Genomic DNA, 24,445 nt, shown 5'->3' with positions numbered 1-24,445 from the left:
TTTGAAATCTTCTATTCAACTCTTTAGTATCTTGAATTCTTCCCTGTGCTTTGGCTTCTCTGCGCTCCAGTGCAATTTTCAGAGTCTCTTCTGACGATATCATTAATATCACATGCAAGGAAGATTCTGCTGAAGATTATCCAAAAACGACTGGAACAGCACATCAATGGGGAAATGCCAGAAGTGCTGTCTGGGTTTAGAAGGGGTCGTGGTACTAGGGATATTGTAGCTAATGTACGATGGATGTTGGCTGAAAGCAGGGAGTACCAGAGGAATGTCTGTGTTTCACTGACTATATATACAAAGGCATTTGATTGTGGGACCATAATAAACTGTGGCTGACTCTGAGAAGAATGGGAATCCCAAGACACTTCATCGTGCTTATGTGACTCCTTTCCTTGGACCAGGAGGCAGTCGTCAGAACAGATCAAGGGAACACTGCATGGTTCAAAACTGGAAAGGGTGTATATCAGGGATATGTTCTACTTCCATACCTTTTCAATCTATATGCAGAACAGATTATCTGGGAGGCTGGGCTGTATAAGAAGTGTGGACTCCCGCCTTGGGCCCTGCGCCCCCCACCGCCGGGCCCCTATCATCATGAAGAAATTCTTCCAAGCCATAAAGGCTGACATCAAATTCAAGAGCACGGGGCCCAGCCAGAAACTCAGAGTCCGTGGAGGAGAAGGCCCCCAAAGACAAGCCCAGCCAGCCATCCCTCAAGCTGTCCAGCCAGGGTCCCACCAATGAGGCACAGATGGCGGCCACTGCAGCCCTGGCCCGGCTGGAGCAGAAGCAGCCCCGGGCTCGGGGCCCCACCTCACAGGAGTCCATCCGGAACCAGGTGAGAAAGGAGCTGCGTGCAGAAGCCACCAGCAGTGGGAACTCAGAGGCTCCTGGGGACAACATGGTTCCAGACTCCAAAGAGGATGGTTCTGCCCACCTGGCAGTGCCTGGAGTGTACTTCATCTGCCCACTCACAGGGGCCACCCTGAGGAAGGACCAGCGTGAAGCCCACATCAAAGAGGCCATTCTGTCTCACTTCTTCATGGACCCAGTCGGGGCCTCCATCATGAAGATCCACACCTTCAACAAGAACTGGGACCAAGTGAAGCTGGGTGTGGACACCATCGGCAAGTACCTGGATAACATTCACTTGCACCCCCAGGAGGAAAAGTACCAGAAAATCAAACTGCAGAACAAGGTGTTCCAGGAGCGCATCTACTGTCTGGACGGGACCCACGAGTTCTTTGAGGCCATCAGGTTCCAGAAGGTGTCCCTTTCTGTTCCAGATCAGGAGGAGCCCGAGGAGTTCTACATGCTGGGCGAGGAAGCTCGGGCGCAGCCGCAGAGCCTGGAGCAGCACATGGTGCAGCTGCTGCGTGCGGAGCCCGTGCGGGCCCTACTGGACCGCCAGCGCCGCCTCTTCAAGCCCTCGGCCCTGGCGTCACACTTGGACTTGCCAGCGGACTTCTTCGCCCTGACCTCTGAGGAGCTCCAGCGTGAGCAGAGGCGGTGGAGCAGCTAAGAGTGCTCCGGACCAAGGCCATGCGGGAGAAGGAGGAGCAGCGGGAGATGCGCAAGTACACCTACACGATGCCGCGCGTGGGCCTGCCCGATGGCTGCCTGCTGCAGGGGACCTTCTACGCCAGGGAGCGGATCCCCGTGCTGTACGGCTTTGTGTGGGAGGCGCTGCAGAACGACTGGCTGCCCTTTGAGCTGCTGGCTTCTGGCGGCCAGAAACTGCTGGAGGATGAAAATCTGGCCTTCACTGAGTGTGGGCTGGTGCCCTCGGCTCTGCTGAACTTCTCGCTGGACGCCGCTGTGCTGGAGGACATGAAGGCCTCGGGCGCGGAGCTGGACTGGTGGGCTCTGAAGCCTGAGCTCCTGACCACCATGGAGAAGCTCTCATGAATAAAGCAGGATTGGCTCCGCCTGGGGTCAGTCTAGTGCTCCACCACAGCCCCCACGCTCCCCAGGGCCTCTGTTCAGGGCTGCAGCAAGAGATGCAGCCCCTTGCTTGATTTTGAAGGGATTAGGCTTGGCAAGACACATGCCTGTCCCACTGCCCTGAGGGGACCCGCCCTTCGGTAGCATTTGACCCAGTGTCCTCACTGCAGTGTACATGACTACAGCAGAGGCCCACGCGGCTAGGTCCTGGAGCCGTGTGTGGGGCAGAGGCAGCCCCAAGCGTGCTGCTCATAGCGGCAGGAGGGTAGTAGGGCCCGCTGGTGCACAGATCTGTAATTTATTCCTTAACTATGACAGAATAAACAGAAGATTTGAAGTTTAAAAAAAAAAGAAGTGTAGAACCAAGTTTGGAGGAAGAATCCTCAACAATCTGTGTTATGCAGATGGCACAACCCTGCTTCCTGAAACTAGGGAAGTCCTAAACTGACTGGTGCAGAAGGTCAAAGACTGAAGCCTTCAATATGGATTGAAGCTCAATATCAAGAAAACAAAAGATTCTCACCACTAGGCCTATTGGCAGCATCATAATGGATGGTGAAGAGAGATTGTTAACAGCTTTAGATTATTCCACAATCAACACTCTTGGCACCAGCAGCCAGGAAATTAAAAGACATATTGTGTTGGGAAAGTCTGCTGTTACAGAGACGTCTCCAAAGTACTGAAGAACAATGATGTCAGTATGCAAACTAAGGTGTGCCTCATACAGGCCATGGTCTTTGCAATCATTTGCTATGCATCAGAGAGCTGGACAATGATGAGGGATGATAGAAGGAGAACTGACATAAACAGTCTTCCAAGTATCTTGAGAAATCTACAACCAGGAGAAGATAAAATAGATGAATGGGACATTCTAAGAATCAAATCCCTATGCACATCCAAAAACTTCTCCAACAGGCTAAAAAGGGAAGCCACAGACTGGGAAAAGTACTTGGTAATGACATGTCAGATAAGGGACTTATATCTAGAATTTATAAAATACTTGAACACCACAATAAGATAAAGGTAAACAATCCAATTGAAAAATGGGCACAGGATTTGAACAGACACTTCACCAAAGAAGACATGCAGATGGCCAACAGGCACATGAAGAAATGTTCAACATCCCTAGCTCTAAGAGAGATGCAAATCAAAACAACTATGAGATATCATCTCACCTCAGTAAGAAAGCAAAATTTAACAGAACAGCAAGCAACAAATGCTGGTGAGGTTGTGGAGAAACTAGAACACTTATTCAGTGTTGGTGGAAGTGTAAAATGGTGCAACTACTGTGGAAGGCGGTGTGGTGCTTTCTCAAAAAGCTGCAAATAGAGATACCATTTGATCCAGCAATTCCACTACTGGGAATACACCCAAAGAGACCATAACTGCCACCCAAGCAGATACATGCACACCCATGTTTATTGCGACTTTGTTCACAATAGCAAGGAGTTGGAAACAACCTAAACGAATGGATAGAGAAGCTGTGGTATATTCATTCACACAATGGAATACTACGCTGCACTGAAAAACAAGGATCTCATGCAATCGTATTCAAAATGGGTGACCCTGGAGGACATTATGCTGAGTGAAATATCTCAGTCACAAAAGGACAAATACAGCATAGTGCCACTGTTGTAAAACAGAACTGACATCAGGGTTGGGGGGAGACTGAGAAAGATGGGATAAATAATGTATACTGCATTGAAACAAATGAGGGAGGACGCTATTTAAAAGGAATATGTGATTAGGTATTACTGTCATGACAGGAGTCCAGAATGAAGGCTGCATAGTGGAGTGGACTTGGGGGGGAGGGATTGTATAAAAATGAATTTTTCTTTTACTTTTCAAAGAGAAAAGCTAATTGGGGGGAGGGAGAAAGTGCAACAATGAATTAATGGAAATCCTCAGTCTCTATAAACTTTCATTAAAATTAATAATAATTTAAAAAAAAAGGAAAACTGATGCCTTTGAGCTGCGGTGCTGGAGTAAAGTATTGAATATACCATGGACTGCTAAGAGAACAAAGAGGTTCATCCTGGAGAGGGTTAAGTCAGGCTGCTCCTTGGAGGCAAGGATTCTGAAGCTTCGTCTAACATACTTTGGACATGTTGCAAGGACGGTCATGCTCGGCAGTGTAGAGAGACAGCACAGGAGAAGAAGACCCTAAATGAGATGGATTGATTCAGCAACTAGGGTTAACGGGGGCAGATGTGTCAGAGACAATAAGATTGGCACAAGATAGAGTAGGGTTTAGGGCTACTGCACACAGGGTCGCTATGAGTTACAGGCGACTCGACAGCACATAACAACAAAATATTCCAAGTAGTGGAGGAGCTGGGTCGTATGAAATTTCTATGTTCAGCTTTTTGAGAACGTGCCAAACTGTCTTCCAGAATGGCTATACCATTTTACAATACCACCAACAATGTATAAGAGTTACTGGGAGTAATGCCCAAAACCATAAAGTTCCTAAGAGACAAATTGGCATCCAGCTTAGAAGCTCTAGTCCAAGTTATAAATAGATTGTCAAACACAGCCAGAACTGCACAATCTGAATAGTATAAAATTGATGCATGGGACCTTCTAAAGATTAAATTCATGTGTGCATCAAAAACTTTTCCCAAGAGGGTGAAAAGAAAGCCTAATGACTGGGAACAAACATTTGATAAGACCATCTCAGACAAGAGTCTTACAACAACTGGGTCTTCACAAGAAAAAGAATGGTAACTCCGTTAAAAAATGGGCAAATGACATGGAAAGAATTTTCACAGAGGAAGATATTCTAATGGCAAACAGACACATGAAGAAATGCTCAAAATCACTGGCAGTAAGAGAGATGCAAATCAAAACCACAATCAGGTACCATCTCACTCTAGTAACAGTGGCAAAGTTTAATAAGGCAGTAAGAAATAGATGTTGGAGAGAATGTACCTAGAAAGCCCAACTCTTTTCAAATAAAAATACTGACAACCCATGGTCTCTGTCTCTGATCTCTCGTCTGCATCTGTTTAGCCCTCATCCTGCAAGACAATGACATGACCTCATGGAGGATAAAATCGATGCCTAAGGTAGCGGTTGAACCTTTCTGGCCTAGTCTGTTTGTAAAGGCCCTGGAAAATGTCAACATTGAGAGCCTCATTTGCATTGTGGGTGCTGGTGGACCTGCCCCAGCAGTGGGGGCCACACGGGCTGGAGGACCCGAGCCCTCCACTGCTGCTGCTCCAGCTGAGGAGAAGAAAGTGGGAAGCAATGAAAGAAGGATCTGAAGAGTCTGATAATGCATGGGATTTGGTCTTTTTTGACTAAACTCCTGTTGTAACGTCTTCAATAAAACAAAGTTGAACACTTTATTTTTAATAATAAGCTTTTTAAATTGTGATTTTAATGCTAGTTTACAGAAAGGTTGGATTTTCAATCATTCATTATTGCAAAAAAGTAGAAGTCTCAAAAAATAAACAAAAATACTGGCCTCAAGATTGCTTGTCATTCACTCAAATTTATAATTATTAACTATCTTTCCTTTCAGGGAGGTATGGTGACCTAGTGGGTAAGGAGTTCAAATCCTCCAGTGCTCCACAGGAGAATAACTTCCTCCCTTGCGATTCACAGCTTCTAAAAACCTGCTGGAGGGTCAAAAATGAGTCAGTTCCAAAGCAACGGTAATGAGTTAGCTTTATATGTCAGTCACTACGCTTAAAATTAAACTAATAAATGTGGGCAAAATATAATCTTTGTAAAATGGGAAGACACTATGTAATACAGCATGATAAATGCTATCGTGTCCAGGAAGCTGTGTGAACACAGACAGAGCCATTAGACTTAGCAGGAGAGGATGGTGGTAATTGCCAGAGGGGTGGCTTTCTAGAAGAAATGAAGCTCAAGTTGAATCTTAAAGCACAAATAAGCCATATTGAGAGGTGAAGAGGTTATAGATATTCTCTTTTGTCTTTTCAACTTACCTGTAGCTAAGTAAATAGGATGATTCTGGGCAGGGCTCCATGCCTGCATGGCAGTGCGATCTACTTCCTTGAGCTTCATCCTGCTGAAGAGAATATTACATATTGAATATACTGAACATGTAAAAGAGAACTCAGAAATGTGATTTACATGGAAATATACTGAACAAACCACTACAACATTAGTAACATCAAGGCACCAATAAACCAAAATGATTGTACTGTCTTTTGTCAGAAGTGCTTATTAAGAAAAATAAGAGAAAACTTATTTCATTCTTTTTAATGTTTATGTAAGTTATTTTAACTACTTACACAGTGTAATTTTTCAGTTAAAAATTCCTTTTGAAAAAAATCATAAAACAATACAGAGTAGTATATGAGGAATTAACTTTGCTATACAATGATCTTCTCAAACAAGTATGGGTGACAAAGAAGTTATATAATAAGTAAGGTACACGTTCCTGGAGCAGTTTTACTTAATGGAAAAAGTAATCTTAAATATCTATGTTAAAACAAACTTACCACAGAGAACATACTAAGTGCAAAGATTTTTAAGATAAAGCAGAAATATGTAGGAACTGTCACTTTAAGTTACAATGCAACATACTACTTATTTAGGCAGTCTCTTCTATTATGAAAATTACTTTGATGGGAAAATTTAAGAAACACTGTGTTTCCTAAATTTACACACTCAAAACTAATAATAAAAGATTATCTGGTGTCCAAGTCTCACTACATAGTACTGTCACAATTTTAGATTTTTACCAACATAATAAGTGAAAAAAAAATCACTGTGCAGTTACAATTTACACTGCTTTTACTACAATTAATGTTTGCATCTTTGCATATGATTATGGACTATCTACAGTATAAGATAGGGCAAAGTTCAGATGTGCTATTCAGAGGAGTCACTGTAAATTTGATGGCACCTAACAACAACAGAAACAACAGTATTTCTGTAACTAGTTTGTCATACTGTGGTGTCATGCATGTAGTTGTGCTGTTGAAAGATATGGCACTGTTATTTCAAATATCAGCAACATCATTCATGGTAGAAAGAAACTTCCAAAGACAGACAGACTAGTAAGGCCAATCCCATGATGTACTTCAAAAGAAAACTGTCCTGTGAGCACCTTCTTACAAGCAGCAGAACACTGTATGATACAGTGTCAGAAGATGAACTTGAGTTTAAGCACATTTAAAATACAACTGGATGTTCCTCAAAGTAAAGTCAAGCTTAATGATGCAGAAGGTATAAAGCTTTCATGATCTTCATTTGCTGACAAAGCACAACTCAAAATGAGAACAACTGTAAATATTTATTAATAATCAGAGCATGAAATGTAGAAGATGCTGTAAAAAATTAAATGGAGTATTTAATGATACTGTCCTAAGCATTAATGAGTTAAACGAGCTGGTACTGGCCATTCTGAATTGAACATGGTTCAATATTTCTATTGAAATCGTCTACTGTCAGGAATGACAAAGGGAAGAGGAATGATGGCACATTCATCACTGAAAAGAATGTTTCAAGATCTATTCTGAAATGTGAGTGATAGTAAAAGATAAGACAATGCAAAGTATTATAATGAAATGTGCAAAGGTCTGAAGTTAGAAAACCAAGACGGAAGAAAATATTTGTTATTTCTCAAGCTGAAAAAATGAAACAAAAAAATCCAATCCACGTTTGAGTTGCAAGACGGAACAAAATACTGAATTACACAAGAATCATTAAACAAAAAAAAAGATGAAAGGAATACACAGAATCACTCTACTAAAAGAAATGATCAACATTCAACCATTTCAGGAGGTAACATATGGCCAAGAATTGATGGTATTAAAAGAAGTTTTATTGAAGGTGTTGGCAAAAGCTAAGTTCCAGGATGACAGAGTATCAACAGAGATGTTTCCGCAAAACGATATAATGCTACAAGTGCTCATTAATCTAAGCAAGGAAATCTGAAAGCAGATAGAAGGCCAACTGACTGAAAGAGATCCATATCTGCATTCATTCTAAAGAAAGGTGATTCAAAAGAATATAGAAATTAAAAATTATCAACAGTATAAAATGCAAGTAAAATTTTTCTTATGATAATTTAAAAAATTAAGTCACATCACCAAAGAATTGACAAAAATTAAGGCTGAATTACGAAGAAGACGCAGAGCACCAAGGATATCACTGCTGATGTCAGACAAATCTCGGCTGAAAGTAGAAAATAACTAGAAAGATGTTTACCTGCATTTTATTGACTATTCTAAGGGCTCTATGAGAAGAAATGTGGGGTCAAGATTGGCGGACGATCTACTAACAATCTGCGTTATGCAGATGAAACAACACTGCTTGCTGAAACTGAGAAGGACCTGAAGCGCCTGCTGCAGAGGGTCAAGGACTGCAGCCTACAATATGGATTGAGGCTCAATGTCAAGAAGACAAAGATTCTCACCACTGGACTAATTGGCAGAATCAGGATGGATGGTAAAAGAGATCGAGATTGTTCACAGCTTTAGTTTGCTTGGCTCCACAGTCAACACTCTTGGCACCAGAAGCCAGGAAATTAAAAGGCATATTGCAATGGGAAAGTCTGCTGTTAGGGACCTCTCCAAAGTACTGAAGAGCAACGGTGTCTCTCTGGAGACTAAGGTGCATCTGATACAGGCCATAGTCTTTGCAATCACTTGTTATGCATCAGAGAGTTGGACAATGACTAGGGAGGATAGAAGGAGCATTGATGCCTTTGAGCTGTGGTGCTGGAGAAGAGTATTGAGGGTACCACGGACTGTTAGGAAAACAAACAGATTTGTCCTGGAGAGGGTTAAACCGGGTGGCTCCTTGGAGGCAAGGATTCTGAGGCTCCATCTAACATACTTTGGACATGTTGTAAGGAGAGACCTGTCCTTAGAGAGGGACATCATGATTGGGAGGGTGGAGGGACAGCGCAGGAGGGGAAGACCCTCTATGAGGTGGACTGATTCAGTGACTGGGTTAATTGGGATGGGAGTGTCAGAGACAGTGCAATTGGCACAGGACAGAGCAGAGTTCAGGGCTGTTGTACATAGGGTCGCTATGAGTTGCAAGAGACTCGACGGCACATAACAACAACTAAGGACTAGGTGATCATAATAAGTTATAGTGAACATTATGAAGAAGTGGAATTGCAAAACACTTTATAGTGCTCATGAGAAAAGTGTACATACACAATGAAGCAATCTCAAACAGAACAATGGATATTGCATGGTTTAAAATCAGGAAGGACATACATCGAAGACTTCTCCTTTCACTACACTTAATTGGTATGTTGAACAAGTAATTTGAGAAGCCGGCCTTTATGAAGAAAAAAACACCATCAGTACTGAAATAAGGCTAATTAACCATCTATGACATACAGATGATTCACCTCTACTTGCTGAAAAGGAAAATTATTTTAAGTATGTACTGAGCTCTGCTAGCCCACAGGAAGCACCTCTCTGTTTTAATCTACCATCAGCTCCTTGAGATAAAGATGACCAGACTTTTCCCAGATGATTTAGAGCCTTCAAAAGCCCAATGGAGGGTCATCTATGAGTCAGTTCCAACTCAGTGGCAATAAATGATGAACATAAAAGACTCCAGTAGGGATTACATCTAATACACAGAAAACAAAATCTTCTCAATTAGACCAATAAGCAATTTCATAATAAACACATAAAAGTACTGACATCATAGAATTCATTTTTACCTGGATCCACTATCAATGTTCATGGAAGCAGCAGTCAAGAAGTCAAACATATTATATTGTACAATACTCATAACACTTCCTAAGTATCTGACAGTTAGACAATCAATAAGGATGACAGAGGAACTAATGCCTTTAAACTGTGGTACTGGCAAAGAATAATAAATAACCCATGAACTGCCCAAAATAACAAACAAGCTTGTCTTGAGGGAAACACAACCATGTTATTCCTTAGAGGTGACAATGGTTGTCAGGAAGGTCATTCCTTGAACAAGACATCATGCTGGAAAGGTGAGGGGTCAGTTAAAGAAAGAAATACCCTGAACAAGATGGACTGACGGTGACAGTAACAATGAGCTCAAGCATGGCAGAAACTGTAAAAAAAGGTATAGGATAGGGCATAGGTTCAGATACGTTGTTCATAGGGTCAGTATGAATCATAGATGACTCGATGGCAAATAACAATTTACTGTGCAAATCTGTTGCATAAAAACCCTCTTTTTACAGATGTTAACACTTCTTTTCTTATGAAACGTTTATTAGATGTTAACACTTTTAAGTGTTAAAAAACAAAGACATCACCTTGAGAAGTAAGATTAGCCTGATCAAGCCATACATAGCATTTCTAACTGCCTCACTGATGAGTTTGAATCATGACGGTGGTGAAGAATACTGAATATATCATTGGCTACCAACAAACAAATTATCTTAGAAAGAAGTACAGCTAGAAAGATCCTATGTCTAATGTGGATGGCCAGATTTTGTCTCATGTACTTTGGACATGTTATCAGAAGGGGCCAGTCCTTGGGCAAAGATTATGCTTGACCAGTGGAAAAAAGGAAAATGTAAAGAAGACACACTGATACAGGGGTTGCAACAATGGTCTGAAGCACAGCAGTGGCTGGGGAGTTGGGACAGAACCAGGCAGTTTCTTTCTTTTGTATACAGGGTCAATCTTAGTTGTAACTGACTAGATGACACCTAACAATTTAGTCATACTTATTTATATCACTGGCCCATTTTTCTATTAGGTTTGAGACTTTTCTATATATCTTGGTATATAGCATAAGTTTCTTTTTTTCTTGTTACAAGACTACTAAACGGTCCAGTTTTTTTCTTAATAATTTTAAATATTATCATTATCATGCAATAAATTCCTCTGTATATTTTATGTTTCTTTCTGAATTTACTATTTCATTCCTCAGGTTAGTCTGTTTACTTGCATATTTAGTAGAACATGGTGTTACATTTGTTCACACTGTCAAATGAATTTGACTCAATATAACCTCATGTCATAGAACAGAACTACCCCATAGGGGTTGTTCGTCTCTTATCTTTGCCTTTCAGCTACTGGGTGGGCTGGAACTGCTATCCTTTAGGTTGGAAACCAAGTGTTAAGTGGTTGCACCATCAGGGCATCTGTTGTTACTATCAGTATGGTAGACACTCTGTTGTTAATCTACCTCCTTCAGAGTTTTCCTCTTTTTTTTATTGACTCTCAACCAATTATGATGTCTCTCTCCAGGTTTGGCCACTCCTGTTAATATGCTCAAAGTACATTCTTTCATTCTGGCTGCAAATTTTTCAATACAAATCTGTTTGTTCTTTTGGCAATCTAAGTGTCTATGTTGCTTTAAATATTGTAGCTTTGCATAAGAAATAATACTAATAACTCCTTTTCATTGCTTTTCTTGACATTGTGTAAAATTCAAAACCTACTGAGAGACAGGTCTTTAGAGAGGGACATCATGCTGGGTAGAGTAGAGGGACAGCGCAGGAGGGGAAGACCCTCTATGAGGTGGATTGATTCAGTGACTGGGGTAATCAGGATGGGTGTGTCAGAGGCAATGAGGCTGGCACGGGATAGAGCAGGGGTTAGGGCTGTTGTACATAGGGTCGCTATGAGTCGCAAACGACTCGACGGCACATAACAACAACAACAACAACTGTGGCCTAATAGTAAGAAGCTGAACTGCAATCCCAAAGGCATATGGCTCTAATCTACCAGCTGCTCCACAAAAGAAAAATAAGCAATCTTCTGTGCTTTTTAAAGCCTCTGAAATCCATTGGAGGATAGTCAGCTATGGGTCCCTTCTGACTCGACAACACACAGTATCAACATCAGCGTCAGCATCAGCATCAACACTACTGCAAAGCTGAGTCTAACTCATAGAGATCCTCGATTGGGTTTCTGAGGTTGTAAATCATGAGAGGAGCCCACCCATTTCTTTTACCCTGAGCCACTGATTGATTCAAACTCTTGATCCTTGCAACACACCATGTATTAAATTATCTTAATTGCAGTAGTTTGACAATACATTCTGTTTTTCCAACACTCACACCATATGCTAACAGTGACAGTTAACTCATTTTAGATTCTTTTTCCTCTAGTTTCCCTGAGTTTGCTAGCACTTTAGCACTATATATCAACTCAACAGTTTTTCATCTACAACTATCCTAAAGTTACAGAACTATTTTTATCTTCCTTTTAAGAATTCCTCAGTCATTAACACAAGCTGAATGCCTAGTATCACAAGCAAACAAAATCTTGCTGAAGATTACCCAAAACTGACATCAACAGAGAACTGTCGGAAGTACAAGCTGCATTCAGACGAGGTCATGGCAGGAGGGATATCACTGCTGATGTCAAATGGATCTTGGCTGAAAGCAGAAAGTACCCTAAGGATGCCTATTCTGTAACACATGATTGTGCTTATACAAAACCTATTCCTGAACCAAAAAGTTGTTGTCTGAACACAGCAAGGGAAGAATGAATGGTTTAAAATCCAGAAAGGAATGCATTATGGATTTATCCTCTCTCCATACCTTTTCAATCTATATACTAAATAGGTCACTTGAGAAGCCACACTTTATGAAGAAGAATATGACATGCAGATGACACAATTGTGCTTGCAGAAACTGAGCAGGACTTGAAGCATTTGCTACAGAAGATCAAGGAATGCAGCGTTCAAAATAGATTGTATCTCAATATCAAGAAAATATGGATCCTCACCACCAGGTTAACAGGTAGCACCATGATAGCTGGAGAAAAGACTGAAGTTGTAAACAATTTCATTTTGCTCAGATTAACAATCAGCACCCTTAGCACTAGCAATCAGGAAATCAAAAGACAGTTGCTCTGGGAAAATCTGCTGTCAAGGATCTCTCCAGAGTGCTAAAGAGCAAAAATGTAGTCTAGAGACCAAGGTGCACCTGATCCAGACTATAATTTTCTCAAGTGAATCTCAGAGCTGGACAAATTAATAAGAAAGAAGATTCAAAGCTTTTGAGGTTTGGTGTTGAAGAAGAGTACTGAACCTACCACAGACTGCCAAGACAACAAACAGGTCTGTTCTGGAGAGGATGAAACCTGGTTACTCCTTGGAGGCAAGGATTTTGAAACTGTCTCATATACTTTGAATATGCTGTCAAAAGGGGCCAGTCCTTGGAGAAAGACATCATGCTTGGAAGGGTAGAGGGTCAGTGAAGGAGAGGAAGACCTTAGATGAAATGGATTGACACAGTGACTTTGGCAATGGGGTCAAGTGTGTCAGAGTTGGTTGGCTCAGGATATGGCAGGGTTCAGAGCCATTGTTCATAGGTCACTGTAAGTCCTCAACTTGCCAGCACATAACTACAATAACAAAAACACCCCTAAGTTTGTTTTCTAACCTTTTGAATTGTTCTTCTCAATCTGATCGCATATGAATAATTTTTTAAATGAGGAAAATACTCAAAACAGACATTCTTTACTAAAGTTTTTAAACTACTGTTTGGTTTCAAGAAGGACTCAGGGAATATCTTTGATTTAACATTTAACTAGAATCTCAAGAGGAATAGTTTCAAGGGATTTATCCAACTACTACATTTCCATAAAGTCTACATTCCATGCGAATTGTTGAATACTTTTCATTTAACAACTGGAGATGAATATATGATTTTTTTTTCTCCTTAGGCCTAAAAAAATCTGTCCAATAGATTTCTGAATATTAAATCATCTTTTAATTACTAGAATTAGCTCCTCTTGATGATCATTATTCAACTAATGTGTTTAAGATTTTTGCTTCTAACGTAGTAAGTGACTTTGCCACCATAGTTTCCTGTCTGGTGCACTCTGTCAGATTTTTGTATTAACGACTGCCATTTTTCATTTTTAAAAAGTTGAGATTTTCCTTTTTTCTACAATATAACTGTTTCAGTAGTAGCACTGGAATTGTTATTCTTTAAAGGTTTACTAAGAAGATGGTGGTGCACAGGAAAAAGCGTGTGGTGCGGGTAGCTGAAGAGCAGCTCCCCAGCCTGCAGGGCTACTCAGCATTCCAGTCAAGTTCTCGAAAAAGCAGTAGGCTTCCCAGTCCCTCCGTGTGAGAGAGCACAGAGTACGAGAAAGCATTCAGTCCACCTGGCCTCAGAAGCAGCCTCTTTTTGTCCTCAATATCCTGCTCAAAGTCCCACAAGTCCCACAAGCATGAGAGCTCTGGTGGCCTTAGTGGCAAGAAGCTGTACTGCAATCCCAAAGGTACACGGTCGAATCCACCAGATGCTCTGCCGGAGAAGGAGGGACAACACAAAAAATAGCAAAATAAAATAAAAAATAAAAAAAAATTTAAAAAATCCACCAGCTGTTCCACAGAAGGATGAGCAGTCTCCTCCTATGTGATTTACTGCTTCTGAAACTCACTGGAGAGTCAGCTATGGTTGGCTCCAACTTGAAGGCACAAAACAACATTGCAAAATGATTAATAAATTAAAAAAAAAAGGTTTACTAAAATTATCCTGTGAAGTATTTTGGTCTGGTATTTTAGGACAGTGATTCTTTTCTGTAATTTTCTCCATTTCTTCAACAGAAATGATCTTTATTTTCCCTATTCACTGAGGTCATTTTTCAAAAACTCTTTTTCTGTGATCATTTTTTCTTTTTAACCGTATTTTGTAATTCATTCACGTACACTTGAAAAATGTAGATTCATGCTTCTTTTTGTTTACTGATTTGCCCCATAGAACCAATTCTATGATTAGTTCTGATCTTTGCTTTTAATTTCATTAATTCCTTTTACCTTCTTTTGATTTCATTTTCTCTTTTAACTTCTAAAGTAAATGTGTAACTTGTTCGCTTTCACGCTTTTTTATTTAAAGCTTTTTATTTTCTCTGAACATAGTTTTTTCTGTATCAGGTATATTCATAGTGTTTTTACTATGTAGAATCCTTACTTTGTACAATTTCCATTTATATTTCTCCAGTGATCAAAGAGTTCTTTATGATTAGGGAAAAAAACCCCAAAAACCCACTTACTCCCAGGTAGTGAAGAGGACTTTAAATTTACAGCACTGTGATTCTTCTGTACTATTTCTACTTTTTAATATATATTATGCTTCATTTGGTACTATTTCTACTTTTTAAAATTTACTGAATAAATTAAATTTTATTGAATAAAATTTACTAAATTAAGTTTCTTATTGTTACTATGTTTCTAGTTCTCCTAACATCATAAAGTTTCTTCTTTCTTTATGAAATTTACTTTGTTTACCAAAACATAGTTTTCTAAAACACAGATACCCATACTGTTAAATGTCACTGTCAATTTTTCTGGGACATATCCTTGTCTCATGTAACGTTTTTCAGCCTGAATTCTACTCTGACTCATTTTAAAAGTAATACCTTAAATATCGATCTAAAAAAAACTCTTAATAGCTTTTTTGTGACTTTCACATGTATACATTTCCCTCTTTAATTTTTTAATACTTTATTTACTGCCTGTATTGAATGTTGTTGTGGTTATTTGCCGTCGAGTCACCTGCCACTCATATACGACAGCTCTGAACCCTGCTCTATCCTGAGCCAGTCCCACTAACTCCAACACACCTAATTCCATTGCCTTAGTTATTGAGTCAATCCTTGTCATCCAGGACCCTTCCAAGCATGATGTCCTTCTCCAAGGACTGGTCCCTCCTGGCCATGTCCCCAAAGTATGTGAGACTGAGCTTCAAAATCCTTGCCTCCAAGGAGCAGTTTGGTTTCACCCTATCCAAGATTCTCTTGGTGGTTTTTCCCAGCACCATAACTTAAAGACATCAATTCTTCTTCTGTCATCCTTAGTCACTGTCCAGTTTTGTGATACATAGCATGTATCTGTAAAGACCATAGCCTGGATCAAGTGCACCTTTGTCTCTAGAATGACATCATTGCTCCTCAGCACTCATGCAGGGAAAGGTCTTCACAGCAGACTTCCCAGTGGAATTTTTCTTTATATTTCCTGGCTGCTGGTTCCAAGAGTGTTGATTGTAGAGCCGTGTGTGTGTGATTAAATTTTAAAATCTTTTTCATAGGTTAGCTAAGGTCATTTATCTAAGCAAGTTGATATGATTAATAAGTGAGGTGATAGTTCTATCATATTTTGCTATACTTGGTTTTACTAGGGTTTGGGGTGTTTTTTTAGTTGTGTACTTTCTTTTGGTAAGTAAATTTATCATTTTTCTGTTATTCAAAATAATGAGTGTTTTTCTTCTAATAGTTCTTTATAGTTTAACTTTTAACTATAATTTTCTTTCATAGCCTTACTCCTTAATTTCTTTACATAGTAACTACTTACTGTGAACACTAACAAAATTAGTTTGTATCATTTTCTTACTGTCCCTCTTTCATGCACCATACAATAATAACATTATCTTTTTAAGTATTTACCTTTGTACTGTTAAATATGCTTACACTTCTACAAACTTGATATGTCAGCTTTAAACGATGTCCTTTGACTCTAGGTTACTACAGATAAGACAATCCACAAACATATTCTACCCCAACTTTGTTCCTACACTTCTCTTTATTAGCTGTATAACCAATTTCTACATAATTATGACATTTAATATTAATAATTTATTATTTCTTCCTTATCATACTTTTTGTTTTAATGACAGGTCTGAGATTAAATAAACTCAATGCTCTCCAGTAGTAATTTGGAAATTTCTCTAGTCACCTCTATAAGATGAAATTCGTCTAATTCCCTCAAGAAATTTAAGAGCATTGTTGTTGTCATGTGCCATTGAGTCATAAGTAACTCACAGAGACTCTATGTACAATATAGCTCTGAACCCTGCTCTATCCCATGCCAGCCTTACTGTCTATGACAAACCTACGACACCTTTACCCCCAGTCACTGAATCAATCCATCTCATCAAGTCTTCCTCTTGTGCTGCCCTCTACCCTTCTAAGCATGATGTCACTCTCAAAGGACTGGACCCTCCTTGCAACATGCCCAAAGTAAGTCAGACAAAGCTTTAGAATCTTTGCCTCCAAGGAGCGGCCTGGTTTCACTCTCTCTAGTATGAATCTGTTTGTTCTCCTGGCAGTCCGTGGTGTATATTCAATACTCTTCTCTAGCATCACAGCTCAAAGGCATTAATTCTCCCTCTATCACCCCTAGTCACTGCTTTCTGATGCATAGCAAGCAACTGCAAAGACTATGGCCTGGATCAGGTGCACCTTAGTCTCCATACTGACATCATTGCTCTGGAGAGGTCCCTGAGAACCGACTTACGCAATGCAATTTAGCAATATGTGTTCTTAGATGTTTAAAACAGTGTAAAGTCTTTGTATTTTAAGAACATTTTAAGGGAGATAAGGCTAAGGCAAATAAAGATAAAAATGTTTATAAAAGCCAGTAAGGAGCAACATCAAGAGTTAAACTTGGATTTAGGTCCAAAGACCAATAACCTAGCCCTTCCAATGGGTTTAGGTAATGAATTTCCAACCAACAAGAAATACATTTAGAAAAAGTAATTACTGGGAATGCATTCTCATGAATGGTGACATCTGGAGAAGAAGCACATTTTAGAAACTGTGCTAGGTTAGGGAAGACTGAGTTACCAGGTTAGAGCCTATGGTTAAAAGAATGGCTTCTGGCATCAATCCCAGATTTGCATGTTGGTTTTGCTATTTATTTGCTATGATAGGCTAGATACACTATTCAATTTCTTTGAGCTTTAGTTTCTACAGTTAAAAAGTGAATAGTTCATGAGATGCTGTATGGATTAAATGAAGTAACACGTTATAGAGGGCTAACTAGAGATCAAAAACCTCATGCTACTGGGAGGGGGGATCCAATTTTCTAAGAGCAACAAATAGGAAAATTTTCCTTTCATGAAATGACCTCTTCTTCCTTCCAACCTTCTGACTCAGGCTTTATTATATAAAGTTCCATCTCCCTTATGAAAACTGTCCTGTGAACCAATCCACTTTATCTAAACAATGTCTCAGCAATCTGTATTTGCTTGTACTGGACTTAAAATTATTTTATAAAATTTTATATTATAAAGTATCTTATTCCATCCAAATAAAATGCCAGAATTTTCACTTAGCACACATATCCTATATATTTCCAGTTGCCTCTTTTGCCAAATGTTTTACTGTCCCACTGTCTTCGTGACCTGTTATTTAGACAGAACTATCTTTTTCAATCAGATGTCACAACTATTAATATGTGGGCTATAGGGTCGCTGTAAGTTGCAGGTGACTCGACGACACATAATAACAACACTGTTTAGAACTGGATGATATATACAGAATATTTTATCTGACTGAATGTGTAAGCTTAATTTAGGGGTAAATTAATAGACTAATAAAGGATCAGCTAAAGTTTCAACTTGTTGGCAATGAGTAATGAGTAATGAACAGAAAGACCAGTTCTAGATCAAACATGTTCATTTAAAAATATACATACATTTGAAAAAAATCACAGAAAACTATTATTAGAGGGGAAAGAGTTTTATAAAATGCCTTCAGAAATGTTTCTAAAATTAAACAAAACAAAACTGGACAGACTCATGTTTATCTCTGAAAGTACACAAAGGCTACCTAACCCCATGAAATTCCCAGTTAATCTGTAACATTTACCAGAAAGGTGCAATTCACAAGAACATAAGAAAATCAAACCACTTCTAAAAATCGATTTCTTGGTCTTCACACTCAATGTATCACCAGACATAGTCTCAATTATATTTTTTTAAATTTTTTTATAGTCTCAACTATTAATCCATACTTAACACAAAGAATAATTGCTCTTCACAGTTTATTAATTTCTTTCTATTTGTATGTTGCTAGTTCCAGAAAAGAATTTGGGTTGGACTTTTTTAAGGTAACTTTAAAGTTATCCATAAAACTATGGATGTGTATAATATAAATTCACAAGTACTGAGGGACTTCAAACTGTCCCAAAGTTCCTCCAGTCTACAAGTCTCTTCCAGAGCGTAACTAAGAGGTGATGGGAAATAAGCAGCAGAGGGAGGGAAGAAGGCCGGGGCGGGGGAGCTGCTTTAACCAACTCTAGAACACTCGGTGTGTATTAAAAAGGGTATTACAATACAATGACTAGTTTTTAATTGCTGATTAAATACAATGACAGCTGCTGACAGAGAAATTAATTCCTTTTTAGTAAGAAAAGATGTTTTAGGAGGAAAGATTTGCCCCAGATCACCGCATGTGTGCAACTTCATAAAGTCAGTGGAAATGGATTTCCTGAGCTCACAAGTAAAGGCAGTGCTTTTATTATTTAACAAAAGCCGCATACTTTAACCTCTTACTATAACATTTTGCCCGCAAAATCCTCCAACACTATTTCCTTCGAAATACAAGCTGCAACTGGCGACTTCTGGCCTTAAAATAATCCGATCCTGCATAAATGACAGTAGCTTGCAGTTCAAAGCTTTAAAACAGGCAACAGCTCAAATCCAAACAAAAAATCAAAATCACACTAGAGTCAGCCAAAGTAACCCAGAGGTTTGTTTTCTTCCTCCGCCCTTGGGGACCGCACCTCTTTGTGCACAAGAGTCCGAAGGTCTCTTAATCTCAGACCCCAGGAACCTGTTTGGCTGAGACTTCCTGGCAAGACACCCCATCGTAAGCCTCTGGGAACTCCTGGGTCGCCAAGGAAACATCGGCGGACAGGCGCGATCCCCGAACCAGTGCTGACGCCAGCCGCTGTCGGACCGGGGCCCAAAGGGAGACCAGAGGCGCGCCGCCACAGGGACCGGGCCTCGGGTCGGCAGGGGCCAGAAGGGGACGAGGCTGCGGACGAGGTGTGAGCGCTCATCGGCCTCGAGGCCTAGGGCTGGGACAAGAGGCAGATTTACCTGGCGGGGACCCTCGGCGACCGGTTCTCGAGTTAGCGCGGCACCCGTCAACTGGCCCAGCACTGGCAGCTGCCCCTCCTCCCCGGCCCGGGGCCACCTCCACGTTCCGCTCCAACGTGGCAGCCGCAGCCCCGCCCGGCCGGCCAGCCGACGCTTCCGGGAGCTACGCCTCGCCCCGCCCGCTCCTTCGCGCAGCCCGCCGCTGCACTTCCGGGCGCGGCGCTGCGAGCTGGCGCGCCCTGGGGGGGGTGGGGGGGGGGTGGGATGAAGAGCCGGCACGCACGGAGGGGGCGGGGGAAGCGTCGCCCGTGGGCTGACGCCAGCCTGGGGACCAAGGGCTGCCGCGCAGGGTGGTGGCCAGAACTAGGGAGTGTCAAGGGTTTAGTGGGTGTAGCCGTCAGAAGGGCTGTGATCCACTGGAAAGCCACGTAGCAATCACCAGGACTAGAGAAGCGTCTGCAGCACCAACCTCAGACAAAACCACATAAAAATTGGGCTGCAAGGCCCTTATTCCCCTAATTGGTGACTTGGTTCTTGAAATTGCTTACTTGACTCTACCATGTTGCATTTTAAAACTTATTTAAACAATATGGTCATACTCAAAGGTTGTGATGTATGTAACCGATTTCTTCCCAGAATCCCCCACGCCCCAGAAGAGTTGCCACCCAGATCCCTGGATATCGTATGTGTTGCGGAAAACTGCCCTCTCTATATGGCATTTAAGACTGTAACCTTCAGGAAGCTGAGGCTTCTACTATGGGTTCAAATTGCCAACCTGTTAGTTATGTACGGAAGTCAAAACCGTAGCTGAGCAGGATTTTCAGAGGCAGTAAATCTCAGGAAAGTTGTCCTTTTTTTCTCCCAAGCAGCAGCTGGTGGATTCAAATCTTCAGGCTGCCAGCCTAGCTCCTTGCTAGACCACCAGAGTTCCCAACCGTCAGCAGTAGTGTTTATCAAGTACATGAAGGGAGCTGAAGTGGCTGCAGACTTAACCCAGAGGCAGATAAGTGGGGTGAGAAGCATTCTAATTCATATTCTTTCGTGTTGACCTCTATTACCACTGTCACTGGTGCCCCAAGGACTAGAGTGTTGGCCAGTTAGTATCCTTGCTAGATGCTGTTGAAAATGACTCCTAGCAATCCTATAAATCTATTTGAATCTTGTTCTATCCTGTGCCATTCCCATTTCTGATATACCTGACCCTACTGTAGCAGAAACTGCATCAATCCACCTTTTTTTGAGCGAGTAACACTGTCACTGTCATTTCACTTTTCCAAGAAGGATATCCAAGGAATTGCCTCTCCTAGCAACATGTGCTTAGGAGATGAAGCTTTGCCATCTTTGCTTCCAAGGAGTACTCTGGTTGCACCTTTTCCAAGACTATCTTTTTGGTAGTGCATGGGATATTCAGTACTGTTCTTCAAAATACTTCAAAGGCAGAAATTGTCATCCATATTGTCCAGCTCTCAAAAGCAGAGTTGGAACAAACCATGGCCTGAATCAAGCGAAACAGTCTTCAAACTGACAACTCAGTTCTTCAGTATTTTGGAGAGGTCCCCTTGCCCAAAGCATTAAATGTCCTGATCTGCTTGCTGGTACCAAGGGACTGCAGACTGATGATAAAATCACTGACAGTTTCAATCTTTATCTATCATGATGTCACCTACTGTCTGAGTGGTAAGGACCTTTATTGAAGTAGACACTGAAAAGTCTTACAAAGTACTTAACATACGAACAAGAGCAATGGTAACACAGGAAGTTCAAGCTGAATTGAAGAGATTGGCAAAAAATAAGGCCCCATGAATTGATGGAATACTGATTGATATGCTTCAGCTAACAGATGTAACTCTGTAACTGCTCAAAAATCTGTGCCAGGAAATTTAGAGAACAGCTGACTGGCCAACTGAATGGAAGAGAGCCACATATTTTTCTCATCCACAAGGAGGGCAATCCAACACAATGTGGAAATTATCAATTTATTATCACATCCAAGCAAAATATTGCTGAAGATCATCTAAAAACAGCTCAAACAGTACTTTGACAATGAACTGTCAGAAGTTCAAGCTAGGTTGGGAAGAAGTCATGGCACCAGGGATGTCACTGCTGTCAGATGGATCCTGGCTAAGAACAGAGAATACCAGAAGAATGTGTTTTATTGACTATGCACCAGAAGAAATATCTCGTTTTCTTACTTTGCAAAGGATCACAAGTGGTATCACTACCTAGAGCTTTTTCTGAATTAGCTTAGAAATTTTTACAGCAATGCAAGTAATACCAGAGGATGACTTGCTGTAATACCAGAACTTCATTCAACCCAGGTCTTTAATTCCTTAAGGCAGAGGCAAAATAAAAGTACTGATGAGACGAAATCTTTCTATAGGGTTGTAAGACTGACTTAAACAGATTGTTTAATTTCTCATGTATTCTAAACAGCCTTTTGTGTTTCTTGGGTGGCAAGACTAGTTTACCTATACAAATGCCAATATAAATCCCTGTGTGAAGTGAGACAATCATTGACAAGAGAAAATACCAAACCCATGTCCATTTCTACAGCCCCATTCCCAAAAGACCTCCTGCTATCCGGAAACATGCAGTAGCATAGAAAAAGGATTCATGAAAACGCTCAACTTTACCCCAATGACATACATACATACATACATACATATATATACACACAAAAAAATGTTTGTGATTTCAAACTATATAAATTCAAATACTGGCATCAATAAATGTTTTAATGGAATACCACCACCACCCTTTAGAGTGGGTTGGTTTTGGGTTTTTTTTTCCCAATATCCAAATCACTATACTGCAGATCTGGGAAAGCAGAGGATTTTCTCAAAAACTGAAGCCCCATCTAAGGGTGGTCATTGGTTTTTATACTTGGGTCAGTATATTTATACTATTGAGAAAATACTGCCCCCTTTATGTTTTATGTACTATCTATACCTTCTTTGGTGTGGCATGAGACCATATGGCCACTAACACCTAATTCTGTTGTGGTCATTTGCAGAGAAAACGGAAAAAATCCTTACTGATTGGGATATTTTCTACCAATATACTCAGAGGCCAAATAGGATACATTCAGTATTACAAAACTTTATTTCAAACGTTCGACATAACAGTATACAAAGGCAATATAAAAGTAAATATCAATATAATGGATTACCACAGAGAAAAATGTTTATAAACTTGATGTACACATTTGGCTAAACATGGACTTCAATTTATTTCAACTAGACAACCCTTGCTTTAACCATGCAACTGTGCAAGCTTAAACTATTTATGCATTCCTAGGGCCTTGAAAATGTGTGAAATAATTTCTCACTATTGGCTATAAATATACTGTTTATTGATATTTTGTAACCTAGTTTTATTCATTGCACTGGCAATATTAGAGACTCCGAGAGCTCCTTTCAATTTGATGTAGTTCACCAGCATCAAGTCCTTTGAGACATTTTCATCATTTAGAGTAACAATCCCTTTCTTCATCTATGTTTTCAAGTTTGGTAAATGTCTCTGGTTACCTAGCTAGATTCTCTAATGGCAATGTCAATATCTATGGTCACCTGTATTTTCTCCATTTACTTTCCATTTGAATTCTATATAGTTTTGGGCATCACTATGCAGAACAAGAATTTCCTGTACACTTTGGAATCTAGGTACAAATTTCCAACTAGCCATTTCTCCAGCTTAACATTACCAAATTTACATGTCTTCTGAAATGAAGAAATGACTTTTCACTGTTGATTGTGGGTTTTTTTTCCCCAGTCTCTGTGAAATGTTTTCTTTCGATGCAACAACCAATTACAACACTTACGCTAGAATGCTAGCCCAAACTCACTGGGATGCGATTGTGATTATATTCACTTTACCAAAAGAAATGTTCTAGTTTAATCTGAAGTCATTTTTGTCCCTGCTGCTACTCAAATGTAAAGATGTAATTTTATTTTTAAAAAATTCATAAGAAAGAAAGATAAAAAAAATTCAGACTTTCCAATTTGGTTTATCCTGTAGCATCACTTTGTCCAATTTCAGTTAGTGTTATAAAATATTTTTGCTTCTTTGCTCCTCTTTTGTCTCTGTTAATCAATTCTCTTGCTTGATTTCCCATTTATATATAATGGTGCATAGACTAATGCCTGGGAAATAATAAGGCAATCAAACTATATGCCCTATATTCTCATACTGGGTAGAGCAACTGCCAAATTATAAATTATTCAAGTGGTCAAATATTGTGATGCACAGTGATTTGTAAAGAATTAACAGCCAAGTTTATACTTTACAAACAATTCAATTAGTACCACACCAATGAAATTTTATCCATACTGTTGGTGTGATTAACTGCAGAAACAGCTATTTTGATACGTTGGAACCAAGCAGGAATTACCTGTACCCAAAGAGAAAATGTGTATTAGTTCAAAAAAGTCAATTAATACAATTTAACAACTAATAGACAAGTCTAGCCATAAATCAAATAAAAGTTGACCTTAGTTTTAAACAAAATGCTACTTTCAAAACATTAGCTTACTTGTTTTAAAAAGATAATCAAAAAAAAGACAATATAATCCAAAATTTTTCAAGTTAAGATGTGTAGACACGTTCTTTAAGAATTTAGATCTTGGTCTGCTACAACTGCAGGTACCGACTACAGTTCCCAGAGGTCTGTGGGGAAACACCATCTTTGTAAACTTGGACTTTGCC

General features: G+C 40.1%; 2 protein-coding genes and 1 pseudogene across 9 annotated transcripts in view; 1 reads left to right on the top strand and 2 right to left on the bottom strand.

Moving 5' to 3' along the window:
- SEC31A (SEC31 homolog A (S. cerevisiae)) overlaps positions 1-19,919 on the bottom strand; it is a 90,360-nt gene extending 70,441 nt beyond the window's left edge. For 4 of the 8 annotated variants that reach the window (XM_006885266.1, XM_006885268.1, XM_006885272.1 and 1 more), the window contains exons 1-2: positions 19,742-19,908; positions 5,910-5,992 (exon numbers count right to left, since the gene is read on the bottom strand). In XM_006885266.1, coding sequence (XP_006885328.1) covers positions 5,910-5,988 — 79 coding nt within the window. In that variant the 5' untranslated portion in view covers positions 5,989-5,992; positions 19,742-19,908. Of the gene's footprint in view, positions 1-5,909; positions 5,993-19,741 lie in introns of those variants that run through there. The other 4 variants (XM_006885267.1, XM_006885271.1, XM_006885270.1 and 1 more) reach the window with 4 other exon arrangements.
- On the top strand, positions 601-1,914 carry LOC102876295 (annotated as a pseudogene).
- Positions 19,358-24,445, bottom strand: part of LIN54 (lin-54 homolog (C. elegans)) — a 155,439-nt gene continuing 150,351 nt past the window's right edge. Inside the window, exon 15 of the mRNA XM_006885328.1 lies at positions 19,358-20,104. Coding sequence (XP_006885390.1) covers positions 19,358-20,104 — 747 coding nt within the window. The remainder of the gene's footprint in view (positions 20,105-24,445) is intronic.

This window comes from Elephantulus edwardii, unplaced genomic scaffold (assembly GCF_000299155.1).
Source record: "Elephantulus edwardii isolate Elephantulus edwardi_28Jun2011 unplaced genomic scaffold, EleEdw1.0 scaffold00042, whole genome shotgun sequence".
Taxonomy (NCBI): Eukaryota; Metazoa; Chordata; class Mammalia; order Macroscelidea; family Macroscelididae; genus Elephantulus; species Elephantulus edwardii.
The sequence above is the reverse complement of the archived record's forward strand: the minus strand, read 5'-3'. Positions and strand labels throughout refer to the sequence as shown.